The sequence below is a fragment of the Coenobita brevimanus genome, chromosome 17 (assembly GCF_032717465.1).
Source record: "Coenobita brevimanus isolate Jiangsu-jjx chromosome 17, ASM3271746v2, whole genome shotgun sequence".
Taxonomy (NCBI): domain Eukaryota; kingdom Metazoa; phylum Arthropoda; class Malacostraca; order Decapoda; family Coenobitidae; genus Coenobita; species Coenobita brevimanus.
Window position 1 is genome coordinate 1427206 of NC_136970.1, and position 18926 is coordinate 1446131.

General features: G+C 41.8%; 1 protein-coding gene across 1 annotated transcript; it reads right to left on the bottom strand.

Annotated features, from left to right (window-relative positions):
- Positions 1–3403: 3403 nt before the first annotated feature.
- LOC145391223 (uncharacterized) lies at positions 3404–4962 on the bottom strand. Its single transcript, XM_080265899.1, has 3 exons — positions 4874–4962; positions 4102–4195; positions 3404–3574 (listed from the first exon to the last, which is right to left on the bottom strand). The coding sequence occupies exons 1-3, from the start codon at positions 4960–4962 to the stop codon at positions 3404–3406; spliced, it is 354 nt and encodes a 117-aa protein (XP_080122025.1).
- Between the last annotated feature and the right edge of the window lie 13964 nt (positions 4963–18926).

The following is an 18926-nucleotide window of genomic DNA, read 5'->3' on the forward strand; positions in this document are numbered from 1 at the left end:
GACGATGGTGGGAAGGAGAAAGGTTGTGATGATGATTAGGATTGGTGTAATGGTGATGATGATGAGAAGGAGAAGGGTTGTGATATAATGATGATGAAAGCCACTATATTGCCATAATATAAACCGGAGATGATACAAATATGAGAAAATATAAGGATTGACTCAGTCAGATACATTTATACGAAACTACAGAACATGGTGAATGTTTTTGGCGTATCTGATAGAGCCAGGATTCCGGGGGGTTGAATGATGAGTGAATGGATGTGTGGCCCATTGGATTGGGCAGATTTGGGCTGTCTGGGCAATGCTACTCCCCACCCTTCCCTAGGGTGGGAAAGGAGGTCCAGATGATGATATAAGGATGACAGGAAGATAAAGTTTTAGGTTATTGATAACACCCATTGAATATAAGAGTATGTGATATATTTAAGAGTCTGTTGTATATGTGATTCTATATGTCCACAAAGATATGCTTGGGGTATATTGGATATGATTGGTTTAATATACTGAGATTTTTTTTTGGGGTGGGGGGTAAATATAACATGTACTTTGCATGTTTTGAACTGATGCTTTTGAGAAACAAAGACCAAAATATTATTGTTATTATTTGTAGTTGTAGTTTGTAAGAGTAGGTGTTGTAGTAGTAGTAGTAATTGTAGCAGTAGAGGTAGAGGTGTTATAAGTACAATACTGTTTTATTATTAGTAGATCATTATTATTGTTATTATTATTATTTATTATTATTATTTTTATTATTATTATTATTATTTTTATTTTTATTATTATTATTTTTATTATTGTTATTATTATTATTTTTATTTTTATTATTATTATTTTTATTATTAGTATTAAACCCAGCAGCACTGTGGACATCATGTATAGCCAAAAATTACCATAAGATTAGGGAAACTAGACCAGTAATAGGATGATTTGGCCATGTTTTGTGAGTTCATATTACTGCTGCAATCTATCTGCTCGTGTAATTTCGTATGTAAAGAGAGCAGGTAGATCACATTCCAGTATTTCCAGAGCGAGGTGTGTGATAAAAGAATTTGTGAGTTAGCATTATGTGGAGTTTGAAGGAGAAATTTTGATGAGGTATGAACATGGATGATTGATTAGTGATTGAAGGATGGCAGTTGGGTGCAGAAGATGAGAGGTGTGAATGTTGGGCGTAGGGTTGTGAGAGGCAGACCAACCTGGGACAGGGTCTTAGATTTTGACCTCAGGGATAAGGTACTGAACAGGGAGGCTGCCAGAGATTGAGCAGCATGGAGAGCCGCGGATCAATGTTTACGGTGAAGTACATGCAGAAACTGGCTCCCCTTTTGTAACTCTTATATTACTGTTTTGGTCCCTTGCTGATTTTAAATGTGAACCCAGTGGACTGCAGGCTGAAGCTTCCTCCTCCTATTTTCCACCGTTTTTCTTTTGGGGGATAGGGAGTGAACAAAGGCTGGATAGGAAGAGGAGTTATATAAGGACCACATATATGATTTGTATATGTGTATGTACAGTAGGCCATGGCTATAACAAACTGATTGGGGGGAACCTTATCCAGTACAGCTAATAATCCGTTATATCCAGTGATTAAATGAGTATGATAGTATATTCTGGTACTAAAAATGTAAACTATACCCATTTTACACTAACTTGGCCCATAATTTTACCCATTTCCAGCTTATTTCACATCCTTGCCATAGCACTTTTTCAGGACTAATACAGTATTACTATAGTCTGATGTCACAGCTTAGCAGTCACAGTGGGGAGGGGGCAGTACCAGGCCAGGTTGGAATAAAAAGGGTAGGGAACACATGTATTGCCACCGATTACACCCCATTTAACGGACATTGCCCCAGGGTGGGAAGGGAGGTCCGGATGATGATGATGATGATGTTTGTTATAGCCGGTGGAAGTTCGTTGGCCTTTGCAGCGTCCGGTACATCCGATATCTGGTCTCTGAAGGTACATTAAAGCAAGAGTACACTGGATAGGCACCATCCTGTATGATTTATGTATGTTTATGTATATGCTTGTAGAGTTTTGATGAGTTGCATACACATTCATGGCATATCACACGTTTCCAATCTTCTCTGCAACGGCATAATTGAAGCGTAATAATAATAATAATATATATTTTTGTATATCTAGCATAGTATATCCCTGATCTATACATACCAGTCCTTGTGGTATTTTCATAATAAACCAATTCAGTATAGTGGTGTGATTTTCTTTGCTACAGCTGCGTGGTGTATATTCAGCTTAGGGACATTTTCTTTAGTGAAAGGGGTTTGTGAAGGCTGTATCATGTAATGGTAGTAGTAGTAGCAGTAGTAATGGTAGTAGCAGTAGCAGTAGTAGTAGTAGTAGGTGGTGATAGTAGTGACTGTGGTGGTGGTGGTGGTAGTGTTGACGGTGGTGGTAATGGTGATGGTGGTGGTAGTACCCTGTAGTAGTAGTAGTAGTAGTAGGTGGTGGTGGTAGTGACTGTGGTGGTGGTGGTGGTGGTAATGGTGATGGTGGTGGTAGTACCCTGTAGTAGTAGCAACCACAGGCTTATCTGAATGTGAACCCAGTGGACTGCGGGCTGAAGTTACCCTTTTCCTACAGTCCACCTTTTTTCCTTTTGGGGGATGGGGAGGGAGTTCTGAAGTGAAAGAGTTTATGAGAGAGAGAGTGAGCTATTTCTAACCCCTTCATTTAGAAAATATCTCTTTGGCTGAATAAAATCATCTGGTCAGCAAAAATAGAATCATTAAAAAAAATAGATAAATAAATAAATCAGACAGCACTGGACAAATCCGTTTCAGTACACTATGCAATTATCGTAATCAATAATCCCTTTACATATCTGAGGTTTTGACATTCTGAGAGTGTGAACTTTACATTCCTCTCTCTCTCTCTCTCTCTCTCTCTCTCTCTCTCTCTCTCTCCTGAGCTTTTGGTATTTTCAACACAATTGTGAACTTTACACTCTCTCTCTCTCTCTCTCTCTCTCTCTCTCTCTCTCTCTCTCTCTCATTCCAGCCTTGAAAGCTATATATTTAGTGTAGGTTTCAAGTAACTTAAAAAGACAGACTGTGAGATTATGTTGTATGAATTTATTGCATTTGAGATTACAAATATATTGTTTAAATAAAAGTCAAACTGAGAGTAATGTATATTGTTTAAATCTGTACTTGGGATGAGGTGGAGGTGTATGAGAGTTGGGGAGAGGGCAGTGTGAAGGTGGGGTACAGGGTGACATGGAGGTGATTTGTTTGTGGCCACCCCTTGATGGATTAAGGTATCTGGCAGTAAATAAATGTAGATAGAGAGATAGATATATAAATAGGAAGGTACATTGATAGATAGGGAGATAGATTGACATAGATAGATAGATGTTCCTTTAACTAACTCAGCATCAGTGATATCCTTTCATGGGACACACAGTCATAAACATCTTCCGTGTACGTAGTGCTGTGACTGTGAAGTAGGTGCTCCGTGTGCGTGTTACCTTACGTACATGTGTGGTGTAGACTGTGTGCGTGATGTGCTGGGGCAGAGTAGCCAGCTTGGTCATGAACTGAGGCACCTGTGGAGAGATACAGAGGTCTTAGTGAGGAGGAAAAGTGGATTTGGGGGTTGAATTCATGATAAAGTAGATTTTGTAAGACTGTACAACCTCTTAAGTGTGTTACTGTATTCCACACATTACAGCTGCTACTACTGTTCATACTGGTACCACTATTCCTCCTCCTACTCTTCCTACTCCTCCTACTACTGCAACTGTTACTACTGCTACTTGGTTGTTGTTGTCATTGTTGTTGTTTAACCCTGATCTGTCTAGCTGAACAGACCCATCAATCACAGGTAAGCAGTGTTCTGTAGTACCATCGTACAGGTGCAGCACAGTACAGTACATACGCCTTGTAGGGATCCAGTTCCTCCCTTGTTCGTACAGCATCTCACCAGGTTTAGTTAAGAGTGCATCCCTGGTGTCACATGTAGGCTCCATCAGCACCACTACCATCACCAAAACCACACACTTAGCCCCACCAGAACCACACACACACCACCATTAAAACCACACACATACCACCACCAAACCCACACACTTACCACTTGTGTCTGCGTGACGAAGTAAGGTATAGAACGTGTTGATAGAATGATTTTGGTGATCACGTGATTGGCTGGGTAGTAGGTTGACCTCCTGCTGGAAAGTAGAAAATATTTAGATGGTGTTTACAAGAGGGTGTGTGCTTTAGCCAAAATATAGTGGTTGTGAGCCACTTTTAACAATATGCTTACACAAATTAAAAGGTCCACATTTGTGCCATCTTTGCTAAAATTATTTGGGGGAATTGTGAATTGTAAAAACATACTGAACTATTGATCTTGAGGATAAATATTAATGAGATATACTTTGAAAAATATCCCATACTTCACACTTACGATTCTCACCTCATGCCACAATTTTGACCAAGTATACAGACAGACATTTCTTTAACTAAATAATGTTGATTGCACAAGTTGTGAAATGCCAGTATTTTTTTTTTAGCATACCACTTGGCATGTTTAGGTGTGTGGTGTGTGTGTGTGGGTGTAATTAGATAATGTTATGAAATCAGATATAACTGCTGTTTGGTAATGGGTTGATTTAACATCAGTCGATACTGTATACCATTAAGGTGCTGAAATAATGTTACTAGGAATGAGTCTCCTTGGTTATTAGTCAAATCAATCCTCCACTCTGACAACACTTGGCCATCAACTACTCTACTATCACAGCTACTACCACCACTACAGTTACCATCATCACTGGTAAAATCACCACATTTACCACCCTCACTCTCCCTGCCGTACCATAACCACCACCACTGCCACAACTTACCTATTCCTCACTATTGGCATATTCCTGAACTCGGTCCTTTCAACAAACATGGTGTATGGTTTGCATGGTTGGTTGTATCCTGGTTCCATCGCTACCACAACTACCACCATCACCAGTATTCTTGTTATCATCTGTAAGGGAGAGATTGTGGTTAGTGATTATTTACTACTACTAAGCTTATACTCTTAGTACTCCTACTTCTACAACTACTACTACCACTACCACCACTACTACCATTACAAGTCTTCTACTATCACCACCATTACGCCAACCACCACAGTTATCATCGCTACCATTGCTACTAATACACACCACCACCATTACCACTACGACTACTACCACTACCACCACAACTACCATATAAATTCAAACGTATACACAGTTCGCAGTCAAAGGAGACACTAAAAGGAAAACGCACACCACCCTCTCTCTCATGAACGCTTTCTGATTATGTGTAACTTTGCGTGATGTGGATGCGTGTGCACGTTGAGAGAGATGGAGGATTAATGTTGCGTGAACAGCTCTCTCTCTCTCTCTCTCTCTCTCTCTCTCTCTCTCTCTCTCTCTCTCTCTGTTTAAAGTTTCAAGCAGAATAAAATCGTCTGTAGTCTCTCACCCCTGGGGAGGGGGGTAAAGAATACTTCCCCAGTATCCCTGCTTGTCGTAAGAGGCGACTAAAAGGGGCCTTTTTGCCTCCCATCTTTCCTTACTGTCCTCTTCTGCTATTCTGTCCTACCTCTCTTCTTGATATTTTCGTGTATTGGTATTTGTATTCCCTCTACTCCTACCAGGTTAGACATTTGGTTTCCTGACATGAATAGTTTAAGGACTTCCCGTTAACATTGACCCTTTCTCCCTTACACTTCTTTCACATCAACACCACTTCAGCGCCAGCCTTAGTGCCATAGACTTGTATAATGGCAATTGGCGCTAGTTCTTCAGTATTCCTTCCTTCCCAGTACTATTCTGTAGGTCTTCTGCCATGTCCTCTACTCCTTATTATATCTTCAAATCATAACATTGTGCCATTATGGTCTTTTCTATCTGGCACTTGGATCTCTCTCTCTCTCTCTCTCTCTCTCTCTCTCTCTCTCCGTGCGCCAAATAAAATCGTTTGAATTAGCAGAAATATACGGGTAACTTTACACTCCCTCCTCTGACTTTCCTTCATTCTTTCCTCTTCCTTCTGCCTGTGGGTGACTCTACACTGAGTGACAAGCCAAATGGTTTCCTGTACACCAGGAAACCATTTACTACACTGGGTGGTAACCATATAACCAAATTTTGTCGCCTGGTGGTTTAGTGGGTAATTATGGAGCTCCAGTCGGATTGAGCCGGTGAAGGTTTATATCCAAGGGTTGGTTGGGGTGTATTGCTCACGTAACGCCACTCAGGGATGAATGAGGATGGTCACTCATCTTAAATGTCAGGACCAACTTGCCTAGCCCCGGGCTCCTACACTCCCCATGGGGCAACTACGTAGGATCGGGTAATGGATGAATGAATGAAAGTACATAATCAAGTATACCCTCCAGTGTTACAGATATCTATATCTGTATTATCTGTCTATCTATATATTTTGTTATACTTGGAAGTGGGCCACTGAGTTTGAATACAAGCCGTTGCGTAGAATTGGATGAACCATGTAAGGCAGGAATGAGTGTTTGTGGTTAATAGTCAGATTTATACTCCGATCTGACTACCCTTGGCAATCAACTGAGATGAAAGGGTCCATCCATAGATCATTGTAAGATGAAAACTTACGGAGACTACGTAGAGCCGTAGCATTGACTTCATGCCACTGAGAACGTGAAATAAGTTGCAAAAGGATGGAAGTCTTCGCCAAGTTAAGAAGATTAACCATGAAGATATGGGAAGACTGCAACCTTGTTCGTGAAGTAAGTAAGTAGGAAAAATAAGTCGGAAAGACTGTAGCGATAGGAGCCATTTTAAAATCCCGGCCCAAGCTGCTTTTGTTATGACGTGATTGCCAATGTACGATAATAGGCACAACGTATTCATGTAATAGTATGAATATCACCGAATGCCAGTAATTACGCAGTATTTACGAGATATTGAATTACAACCACACATTATACCCCGTTTGTCTTAATTTGGCCAAGATCTATGTCGTTTTGCAGTTTATTCACGCTACCCAATGGCGAAATGCGACAATACTGGGGCTGTACGTCGCAACCATAGCACAATTTCATGACTGGCATCATATTCTGCATGTAGTCGCTTAGTACAACTTAGCGTTCAAGACGTAGAGGTTGTAATTTTAGGCCAGGCTACAGTGTACATGGCATATTATTGAAGCACCTTTAGAAAAATGACGGACGCTTAAGTTTAAACAATCGCGCCTTCGTCACATGACAGCAGTGGTGCGAAATGTACCAACATTCTGTCTCTTAAATTATATTTGTACTTACCTACAAGCCACAGAATGGTGTAGATTATGAACTGTTGTCCCCATTAAATTATCATAGAAATATGCATGAGTATTTGGGGAACAGAATAACGGTGATGATTACCTAACGCGAGATGAGGCAAGATGTGGCAACACCGCGCTTCCCTCCAGTGTCCTCTCTCTCTTATGCGTCGCTAGTGATGTTGTGTCGGTGTTGTGACAATAATTCCTCGTTCATCTGTAACATCCGCCGTAATTACTAACTGGCCAGCCATCATAGGGAGATATTTGGCGCCCCTAACGGCCCTGGAACGTGCGGGGGGCGACGAATTGGCGGGAAGAAAGGTGAGTACAGAGTTATTGGAGATGGTTACCGTTGAGTTTAAATTGAAGGGCGACACCATGTCTGCCCCATAGGACCACTTTAAACTCCCTGTTTTTTAATAGGATTGAACCGGGTTTTCACTTATACTCTAACTGTTTTAACACGTATGGTGCTTAACTAGCAAAGCCCTGTATGGTAGTGCACCAGTTTCCCCAGTTATTTTCACGCTTGGCATTTGCGATGCCCCGTATGGTAGCGCCCTCAAGCTCTCTGATTTTCACGTTGATTCACGGTCATTTCCCAAAGATTTTCGCACGCCAGCTACTTAAAGTTTCAGGATTTTCACGCATAGTACTTACAGGGAAGCCCTGTATGGTGCTTCACTACAGCTCCCTGAGAATTTTCACGTATGATGCTTCATTAAAAACTCCTTACGGTGGCTCTCTGTAGCTCCTTTCGGCTTGTAGAGTTTGATCTCGTAGTCATAGTTTGTAAAAAACAGATTCGAAAGGACCATAAGGTCTGTTGCAGTTTGCTTTCCTTTGAACTCTTTCGTACCCCCTAAAGAGTTTCACATGCGAACCCCAATATCGTATTTCGCTGGCCCCCAAAAGATTTTCACGCACGATTGTTTAGTGAAACCCCAAATGGTGCACACCCTAGATGCCAAAGCATGTGGTCCCTCATATATCGTTTTATTATTATTATTATTTACGTCAACTTTAGATTTTTGTCCATTTGCAGCGTATTTCCCGCAGACCAGTGGCAGAAATATTAAATCTGTGGCTCCCATAACCTGTATACCGTATAGTCCCTGTACTGTGACCCACTCAGCTGAATATATCGTCAGGTTTAGCTCCAGTAGAATGGTTTGTTTCCACCAGGAGAGGGTTAAGGCTGCTGTCTAACACTTCCAGTTTAAAAAGCCTTTCCTTAATAAATTCATCTGGAGATGGAGGGGGGGGGGGGATTATAGATTCTCTCTCTCTCTCTCTCTCTCTCTCTCTCTCTCTGTACAAGCCATGAGCAAAAATTCACCAAGTTCCCTGCCAGCGTTGTCCTGGCCTCCATATATCACATTCCACTCCAAATGACAGTATTTCCTTCCTTCTCATACTGTGTGTGTGCGTGCATTCTAATTATATCTTTACAGGAATGAGTCAAGCTCGTACTGCCTCATGTATTAAACCATATTTATCATACATATGCTTCAATTTATGCATAGTTTTGGCACACTGTTTCATTAGGTACTGCATTCTACTGATCAATTGCCGTATTTGGGAAACTGAATTTTTGTACATCTTTGTCACCTCCCTTTTTGTGCAGTTTTTCGCAGTGCCCTCTTGCTGATGCCATCCCGTAGGTTATATAGTCATTGATTTCTATTTTCTCTTTCTCTGAGATGATTTATATAGCATAATCATGTCTCCTCTTTTCCATCTCTTGTAATGTTGGTGGGTTCAGTTTTTCATTCTTCATAGCTTAGATCCATTAAGTTTGGCACCCATCTTGTAGCAGCCCTTTGTACTTTTTCAAGCTTATGTGTGTGTTTTTTTATGTGTGTGTGTGTGTGGTTCATATTACTGTCACATAAAAATGGGTAAATTTTCAGAATTACAACAAACTAGAGAGACTGAAGTTAATATCCTCACAGCTTAGTTCATGCACTTGTAAGCAGTTTTTCATTATAAATACCTGTTGTAAAAGCCTTTCTTAGTACAGTAGACCCTCACTGTCTTGAACTAATTGGGGGGACACCACACCCGGTTCAATAAGCCCGAAAGTTCAGTAAATCCGAGGGTCACCCTGGGTTGTGATTAAAACGTGATGAACAATAAATGCGTCAGTATCAATAATATCAATGAAAACTATGCTCCTTTTACACTAACTTGGCCCAGAATTTTCATGCTTTTGCACCTTTTGGTTCTGCTCATACCATTCCACAAATCTTTCAGTCTATTTCCAGAGACCTTAATCCCATAAGGTGGCCACAAGCAAATTGTTTCCATGTTGCCCAGCCCTCTGCCATTTCACTGCCCTCCCCCCAGCTCACACCTCCTCTACCGTGCCTCTCCACTCCATCCCACCATCTCATCCTTGGTCTCCTCCTTTCTCTCCACTCCATCCCTTCATCTCACTCACATACACAATCCTCGTTAGTCTCTCGCTCTCCATCCTCTTCACATGGGCAAATCACCTCAATGTATTTCTGACACTTTCCATCACATCCACATCCTTACCACAATGCTTTTCACTTCCTCATTTGTCAGTCTCTCTCCATGCAACTCCACATGCTCCTCTCAAATACTGTAACTCATTTCCACTGCTCTCACTCTTGACTTGTGTCCCTCCAACAAGGTCCAAGCTTCACTTCCATGAGAGTTGTTATCACAATACTGTCATGAAGTGAATTTTTTTTACTTTCTTATTTCTTATCACTGCATTCAAAGAGCCAGCAACCTTTTTTCCCTGTTGTACCCTTTCCAGCACTTCATCCTGCAAACTTCCATCCTTTACTCATTGCACTACCCAGGTACTGTACTTAAATGCACTCACATTTACCATTTCCTCCTCATCCATCCCCACTGTACATTCAGTGGCTTCATTTCTGTCAGAGACCATAATTTTACTCTTCCCTACATTCACCTTTAGATTCTGTTTCATACACACTCTCCCAGACTCATCCACCAAGCCTTGCAGCTCCCCTTCATCTTCACTTAATACAGTATCATCTGCAAACAACAGTACAGGGAGTTTCCAAACACTGCCCTCTCTCATGAGGGCCGCTCCAACATCCACTGCCCTACCTTGTATCTCTTTTATAACCCCATCCATATACAGATTGAACAACCATGGGGACATGACACATCCCTCTTTCAGTCCAACATTCAGATAGAAAAATTCACTTAGTTCACTATTCATACACACTGCAGCCTTAGCACCCTCATACACACTCGTCACGGCATTCTGCAACTTTTCATTTACTCTATATTCTTAATACTGTACAGTACTTTTCACATTCCCTGTCTCTCCACGGTGTCATATGCTTTCTCCAATTTCATGAAAGCCGCATACACCTTCTTTCCCTTCTCTAGAAACTTTTCCACTAAAGATCTAAGAATGAATATCTGATCTACACAACCTCTTCCCTTTCTAAAACCTACCTGTACCTCTCCAACTAATTCATCCGTTATTTCCCCAACTCTGTCAGTAAGTCTCCTACCATATACATGTACTTTTCCTCATAAACTAAGAAGACAAATGCCCCAATGATTACTCTCATTTTCAGTAAATAAAATATTGTTAGTACTTGTAGGTACTTCTGTGAAGAATGATTAAATGCATCTGAAGACACAGATGGTACCTGGGTGATACCACGTGGCTGCTACTTCATTTGTGTATTGTAACATGTAGCTAATTGCTTGCTTTTGGTTCGGCTTGTAGCTGTCTTTGCATCTTATTCTTATTTTTGATAAATAACAAAATATTCTTAGTGCCAGTAGGTTGAAAGAGCCATGTAATGCTCACCATGTATTGGCCCTAGTTTGGCATAGCCAGATAAAAATTCGCAGGGCTCAAAGGCATTGATAAATCCGGTACCGATATACACGTATCGGGATTTGATAAAATGAGGGTTTGCTGTACTGTACTTGGTAAATAAGGAGTGAGTGAGGGGATTGTTCAGCTCTTAGCTCAGTCCATTGTCGAATTAATGTTAAAATTAGCTTAGTTTAGGTCAGGTCAGAGTAGGTCATTCAATAACAGATGGAGATAGTAGAAATTATGTTCTAAGTCTGTAAGAAAGTGTTTGCTGCAGTTACACAAACTGTTCGTGCACAGACAAAAAACATCCATGTGATTTTAAAAACTGAAAATGTTTGCACAAATCATGCTGTATGGATGAAGATGGTAGGTTATAGATACCTGTATATAGATATGGGGGGATGTAGGCCCATTTTAGTAGCAGTTTTTTGTGTGTTTTAGGTATCATAGTTATGAACTTAGGTTTGATTTGAATATCATTAAGGATAACTGAAGTCACTTAAAGTTAACTATAGCTGGCCTTTGAATGTATCCTGACTGGACCCGTGTTGTATACATCCCATTTTACCATAGTTTGATTTAGTCAGTTTTTTTTTCCAGTACAGTCCAGCCGTACAATTAGATTCAGACTCTAACTTTTGTGATTACATGAAGTTCAGTCAGGATTACAGGGGCTTGAATGGTGAGTGAATGAATATGTGACCTGCATTTAATTAGCCAGACTTTGGTTGGCTCTCATAGTCAATTTCTTTTTGTTGTCTGGGCCCTGCCTTATTCCATCCTAAGGTGGGAAGAGAGGCATGGATGATGGTAATGAGGAGGTGGAGGAGGAGGAACCTGATGATTTATAAACCTATCTCAACCCACTCATAGGTGGGTAAGGAGGTATGGATGATGATGACGATGATGAAAATAAACGTACATTTAAGAAGAGACTGCCTATATGTACTCATAACTATCTGTCCTTCCACAGATTGCCCTTGGCCCTGTGTCGTGTCAGGTCAACCATGTGTGTGTGGGTGCGGCAAGTGACGGTCCTGGCACCCTCGTTCCTGTAATCGTGTCCCAGCTGCACCCCAATAGCTCCTCAATCATTCCTTCCTCAGCCATACATGTGGGGCAGAGATTAGCGACTTTCGTATGCTAGTGTTAGTTAAAGAATGTGAATAACAGATCTGTGCTGAAAGTATGAGTTAAAGTGAATAATTGAGATCTGCACATCTGAGCAGATTTTAAAAAGTGAATAATTGAGGCTGTTAGTATGAGTAGGTAAAAGAAAGTGAATATTTAAGATCTGTGCTATTGAGGCAAAGTTAAAGCGAGTGTGAGTTGAGAAAGTGAATAATTGAAATCTGTGCCAGTGCAAGTTCAAGAAATGTACGTTGAGATCTGTGCATAATCATGAATAATACTGGGATAATTGAGGTGTTCCCGTATTGAATAACTGTTTTATAGTGAAAACATTGAAAGTGTGTTAAACATAAAGATTATTGTGTTTGTACGATGCAGGATCAAAAACAGGTCAAAAGGAAAATAAAATGAGTGAGGAGGAAAATGAAACTGAACAAGAGGAATAAAACAATAAACGAGGAAGCATGAAACTAGACAAGGGGAAGAATGAAACTGGCCAAGAGGAATAAAGTGATGGACAAGAGGAAGCATGAAACTGGACAAGAGAAGTAAAACAGTGGCCAGAGGAAGATGACGCACCTCACAAAAGACCTCGGATCCACGCCTACCTCGCTCACCCTCCCAGGAAGAGGTGAAAGAAGAGGTAAGACATTCTAAGTACATGCTGATCTATCTACAGCCAGATGCCATAATTCCATAAGAGGTGGCCATTTGTCTTTGAGTTACCGGTAGTGGTTTTGGGGGAAGTGGCGCAAATCCTCTGTCATCTCACATAGACTCATAGGAACACTTGTGAGTTGGTTATATGGTTACCACCCAACATTGTGAATGGTTTCCTGGCTTACAGGTAACCATTTGGCTTGTCACTCGGCATAAAGCTACCTGAAGAGGAAAGAAAAGCAATAATAAGTGACAAGAGAAATAGGAAGAGAGGAGGCCTGACACATAAAAAGAACGATAAAGGTGAAGGAGGATGTAGGTAGCACCACATTAGTTGAGTGGATGATGGTTGCCATCACCTACCACAGTTCTCAGAATTAAGTCATTACGGTACAGCTACATTTAATATTCAAGTTCTGCATTTGTCCCAGTTACATTAGATAAAAACATAATAACTCAAGTAATAATGTGCTTCGATTGATAAATGTAGTAGGGCAATGGTGACACCTCTTGTCAGTTATTTCACCTATTGCCTGATGGTTTTATTCAGCCAAGCACGTCATAGGAACCTGAGAGAAATAATTTGACACTGAAAATAACCAACACCTTTATTAACACAAACAGCCACCCCTTACAGGTATATGATTGTGGCGTCTGGCTATAGATAAATAATTAATTATAATAATTCTGTATTTATATCCATTACAGTACAATGGTGCATCATTTATTTTACTCTTAGTACTGGAGTCCTTTTGTTTTCACCTGGCAAAAATTCCTAAACCCCATTTCTACCTATTTAATTAATGACCAGGCATTGTCAGATAGGGTGAATTTGGCTAGTAACCAAGGAGACTCATTGGTATGTCATAACTATGGCTCAATGAATTTTCATACAACCACATCATAGAATTCAACTCTTGAGAGTGACCAAGATTGGAGGATAAATTTGACTAGTGCGGTAACCAGGGCATCATAACAACTCATCAGATTTCATGTAGCCATGATATAGTACCGGTACAGGCAGGTCTGACAGGACAATAGGGTTGCGTCGTGAAAACCCATCTCATAACAATTTATCACATAGTGAGGTCGTTATAACATGGCTTGTATGGAGTTAGGTAGGGTGCCCTCAACTGTGAAACCTAAAATGTCCCAGGAAATCTCTGCCACCAACCTGAAGTTCTAGGCCAATTCAAGTCATTGCTAAGGTCCCCCCGAGACTAGGAGACAACTGGAGGGCCTGGACAATCATTCCGGGTCCTCAGGATGAGGCGAAGAGAGAGAGGGAGAACAGTGTGGTAAGGCCAATGGAGCAGGATTTGGTAAGGCCGATCAAGAGTGATGCAGTGAGGGCGATGGAGAACGATATGGTGAGGGTGATGGAGAACAGTGCGGTGAGGGTGATTGAGAACAGTGTGGTGAGGGTGATGGAGTAAGTGGCAGTGAGGATACGGAAGAGCATGGTGGTGTGGTGTATGGATGAGCCAGGCAGCAATGAAGATGAGACATGCATGGCGGAGGCAGGTGGTGCAGGACATTGTATTTACACACCACTCGTTGGTGGCCTGGGCTCTTCCTTGGTGCTGCTGGCAGGGGAGAGGGAGGTGATGGTGGTCTGGGTTGCTGCTTTTTTCTTGGCTGCTAGGAGCTCCCTGTATGCCTTCAGGATGTTGGTTGGTGCCTTGTGTTGACACATTGTCACTCCAGACTGGGTTTGGGTTCTTGTCCTGGATGAGTGCAGTTCCCTTGTCCATCATTTGTCACTCCAGACGGGGTTTGGGTTCTTGTCCTGGATGAACGCAGTTCCCTTGTCCATTATTGTACAGAACTCCTTTAAGGTTTTTAATTCAAGAACACGAAGGTGCTTGTCCATACTGTTGTCCTCACTGCTGTCCTGTGCCTCCACCATCCATTCCCTGAGCTTCGTGAGCTTCTCTGTGGACAACTGCTGGGTGTGGCTGTCCAGGACATCTTGCACATATTCCTCGTTGACCTCCTCAAATGCCACCTCGTGCGAGAGGTTTAGGAGCACTCAACGAATGTTCTTGACTGCTGGGAAACCACATGATGGAGTACACACACTCCAGCCACATTTTGCACCAGACAGCAATCAGTGTGCTCAGCAGCATCTCCTCCCACACCGCTGTTCTTGATATTGTACTTACTCCAAAAGCGCCACACCATGTCGCTCACTTGCCCTCACCATCTGCTCTATAGTGCAGGTGAGGTAGCACACCTTGAAGATGGCAACAACTCTCTGATGCATAGGTTGGAAGAGTGATGTTGTGTTGGGGGGCAGGTGAGCCACTTTGATGATGTCCACCCAATCCTCCATGCCTTCAGGGTGGATGGGGGCATTGTCAGCCAGCAGGAAATGGTTGGTAAGGTTGCTCCTGCTGGCATAGTCATGCAGGTAGGAGGGCAGGTATCCTGCCATGTACAACTGGCAGAGTGCAGGTGGTCAGCCAGACCTTTCTGGGGTTACTCTTCCAAATAACCACATGGTTTTCTTTTACAAACCCTACTAGTGCTGAGGGGTTCTCCCAGTGGTACACTAGGAGCAGCTTGAGCTTCAGGTTTCCCTCGGCATTGGTACCAAGGAGGGTGAGGCAGCCCCTGGCTGCCTTGAACCCTGGCACACGTCGTTCATGCTGACACGTTTTCATTGATACCCGCATCGAAAACATGCTTGTTATGTCAGAGTTTAAGACCTTCTTTGAAGAGTATCCCCCTCCTCTACAATTGCCCTCAGCTCCACAGGAAAGGCCTGAGTTGCCACTTGGTGAGCACTAGCAGCCTTGCCATGCATGGTCACATGGTTATGGCCTGCACAGGCTTTAAACCACTCAAACCAACCCATTCTGGCCTTGAATTCCTCCTTGGCCTCCAAACTTTCCTTATCCTTCAGGTCCTTCCACAGGTCAAAAGCCTTACAGCAGATGAAGATGCAGTGAAGAGTCTGCTATGCTTAGTTCAGTTCATTAACCTATTGAGCTGGGAGACACTGTCACCTCCGTGAGGGCTCCCTTGCTCTGGTTAGACGCTTTTACAGTCAGTGAAGGCACGTTTTGCAACACGGTCATTATAGCATCTGATTTCTTTACAACCATCGAGATTGTGGACTGGGGCAGCTTTAGGGCATCAGCGACATTACACGGGCCCTGCCCATCTTTATGGCACTTACCGGTGTCTAATTTCACATAAAGGGAAAGGATTTGCCCTGCCCTTCTAGTTTTGCCCGCGGCATCATTGGTAGCACCACAGTTTCCACTGGACATGATTTCCAAGTTCTCAGTTTCAGCAAACATTCTTTCTCCACTTATGCACACAGCCCTATTCATAGCATACTATACATGCACTGGTACTTGGTGTTAGTGATAGCATTGCAATTGTCTCACACAATTAAGCAGGTTAGGTAGCTTGGAAAATGCAGGGAAGACGATCACATGTATGGGACACATGAGTGAGTGGGTGAATGAGACTCAGAGGGTTGGCGTGAAGGCTGCGCCCTGCACAGACCCAAGATGGAGGTCCTGTGCATATAAACACTGGTGACCATGTTGGCTCAGACAGCTGACTGTCAGTTTGTGTCTGCACAAGATTCTTGGAGGCGGCCGTCACAAGCAGCCTGTATACCGGAATATTGTTCAAGCGAAATTTTTATTTTTTTTTATTTTTTATTTTTTTTTTCCCTCCTGAAAGAGGGTATAATTTTTGAATCATTGTTGTAGCAGTTTATCACATAGCGAACAGCTGTAGGCTATATTGAGACCTGACTGTATTCAAGTATATATTTAGTGACTCATTTCCATCAGATGAAAACAGTGGAAATGATTTTATTCAGCTTAGAGTTGAAACTAATCTACTGTACAGTAAAGTTTTGGATTTTGGATTTTTTTTTTTTTAAAGAAGGCTGGTCATCTACCCTTGAATGTACAGATAAATACAGCCTAGCATTGGGTCCCTGCTTTTAGAGGGGTTATTATGGGTTTGACTTAATGTATATTGTTTTATGTGTATGTACATATATATATTCATTGTTCCCTGACATTTCTTATTTACCCTAATTTTGTTTATTTCAATCTACCTTATGCCACCCTACGCAGCCCTACCTTACCTTACCCTATCCTACCCTACCCTACCCTACCCTACCCTTCTCTGCCCTGTTTGACCCTGCTTTACCCATTCCTTTGCCTTACCCTACACTACACAGCCCATACCCTACCCTACCTTATCCTGGCCTACCGTACTTTTGCCTTACCTTACCCTACCCTACTTCTGCCTTAACTTACACTACCCTACCCTACCCTAGTTTACCTTTTTCTTACCTTACCCTACCCTACCCTGCCTTTGACTTGGTTTACCTTACCTTACCCTTTTCTACCCTGCCCTGCCCTGCCCTACCCTATCCATAGCCTCCCAGACCTAACCAACCATACTCTTCACACCTACCTTATCATAACCATTCCTGACCAACCCAAGGCTTATATACAGTAAATGAGAACCTGGTGAATTGTTGGCAAAAGTTGGGTTCTGCAGTCTGCCATCATTCCTTGCAGGGGATAGGGAAGGAGTTTGAAGGAAGGTTATATAGCTAGTTAGGAAGTGACTGCGTGTCCAGGAATTCTATGGTAATTTGATCAGACAACACTGACCTACTGGACTAATTCTGTACCTACTGATGATGTAGTAAACCTTATGGGAAAAATTATATCAGGCAAGACTCTTAATTTAAGGAACAAAAATCCCATGTTATAAATAATGATAGTGCAATTTAACATATTTGTATTGAAAAACGTGCCTTGAGGTTATTGCTTGACATGATAAAAAAGGGCAAGTAACACACACACACACACACACACACACACACACACACACACACACACACAGAAAGGTACTGTCCAACATGTGGTAAAACTACAGGAGAACCCATGTGCATAGAAATTAAAATTGTTTATATTTATTTTTCTATAAACTAATTTATTGGATTGATAATTTCCAAAGTAGCAGAAATGCATTGATTTGAAGATACCAATTAAACAACCTCATCAGTTTTCTACACAGACTGAGGCAAGTGGCCACCTGCCATACACCTATCTGACTTTCAGGTTGAATCGGCTCCAAATTCAGTCCGTCACTAATTGTTCGTCCCTACTAACCTAACTTAATGTAGTATCTAACTGGAACGATTTGGGGACGAATGAATTTTGGGGACGAATCAATCCATTGTCCACTGTAGGATGCCGTAAAGTAAATAATAAACCTAGCATTGTGCTCTTTAGTACCGTAACATAATGTCATTTCTGCAGAATTTGGGTGTCAGAAATGAATTAAAATGTACGGTTATGAAAGATAATCCATGTGTTAAAATTTTCATAATCTATTAATGGGAGCTCTCCTGCAGTTTGTCCCAACATGTTATGGTCTTAAGCCAGAGGACAGGGAGACTCATGTTCTGTGACAGTACACAAACAAATAGTTTTTATTGATCACTGCACCTCTCGTGGCACATGCGTGTTGTCATTGGGCCCAACAGTCACCAATAAAACTCCTATCTATCTATCTATTGCCAGACGCCATAATCCCGTAAGTGGTGGCCATTTGACTTTGAGTTATTGGTTTTACGGGGAGGGGCACGAACCCTCCACCAACCCACTTGTTGACATGTAGGGAGCACGTATGGGCTGGTTATATGGTTACTCATATTTCATAAATGTTCCATACTAAACCAGTTTCTTTTTTTACTTGATATTTTGAGTGCATATAGTAAAGTCAGTTAGTACTAAAGGAATGCTTGTTGGGCACGAGGGCACTACCGGTATATGCATAGCTGGTGGGATATAACTGCAGCACCTTTCCCGGAATAAGAAATACGCAAACTAATCGGGTTTCGTAAATGTTTCATGCCAACCTGATTTTATTTTACTGAATATTTTTAGTATCGAATTAAAGGCGATTGGTACTAAAGTAACGCGTTTTGGATG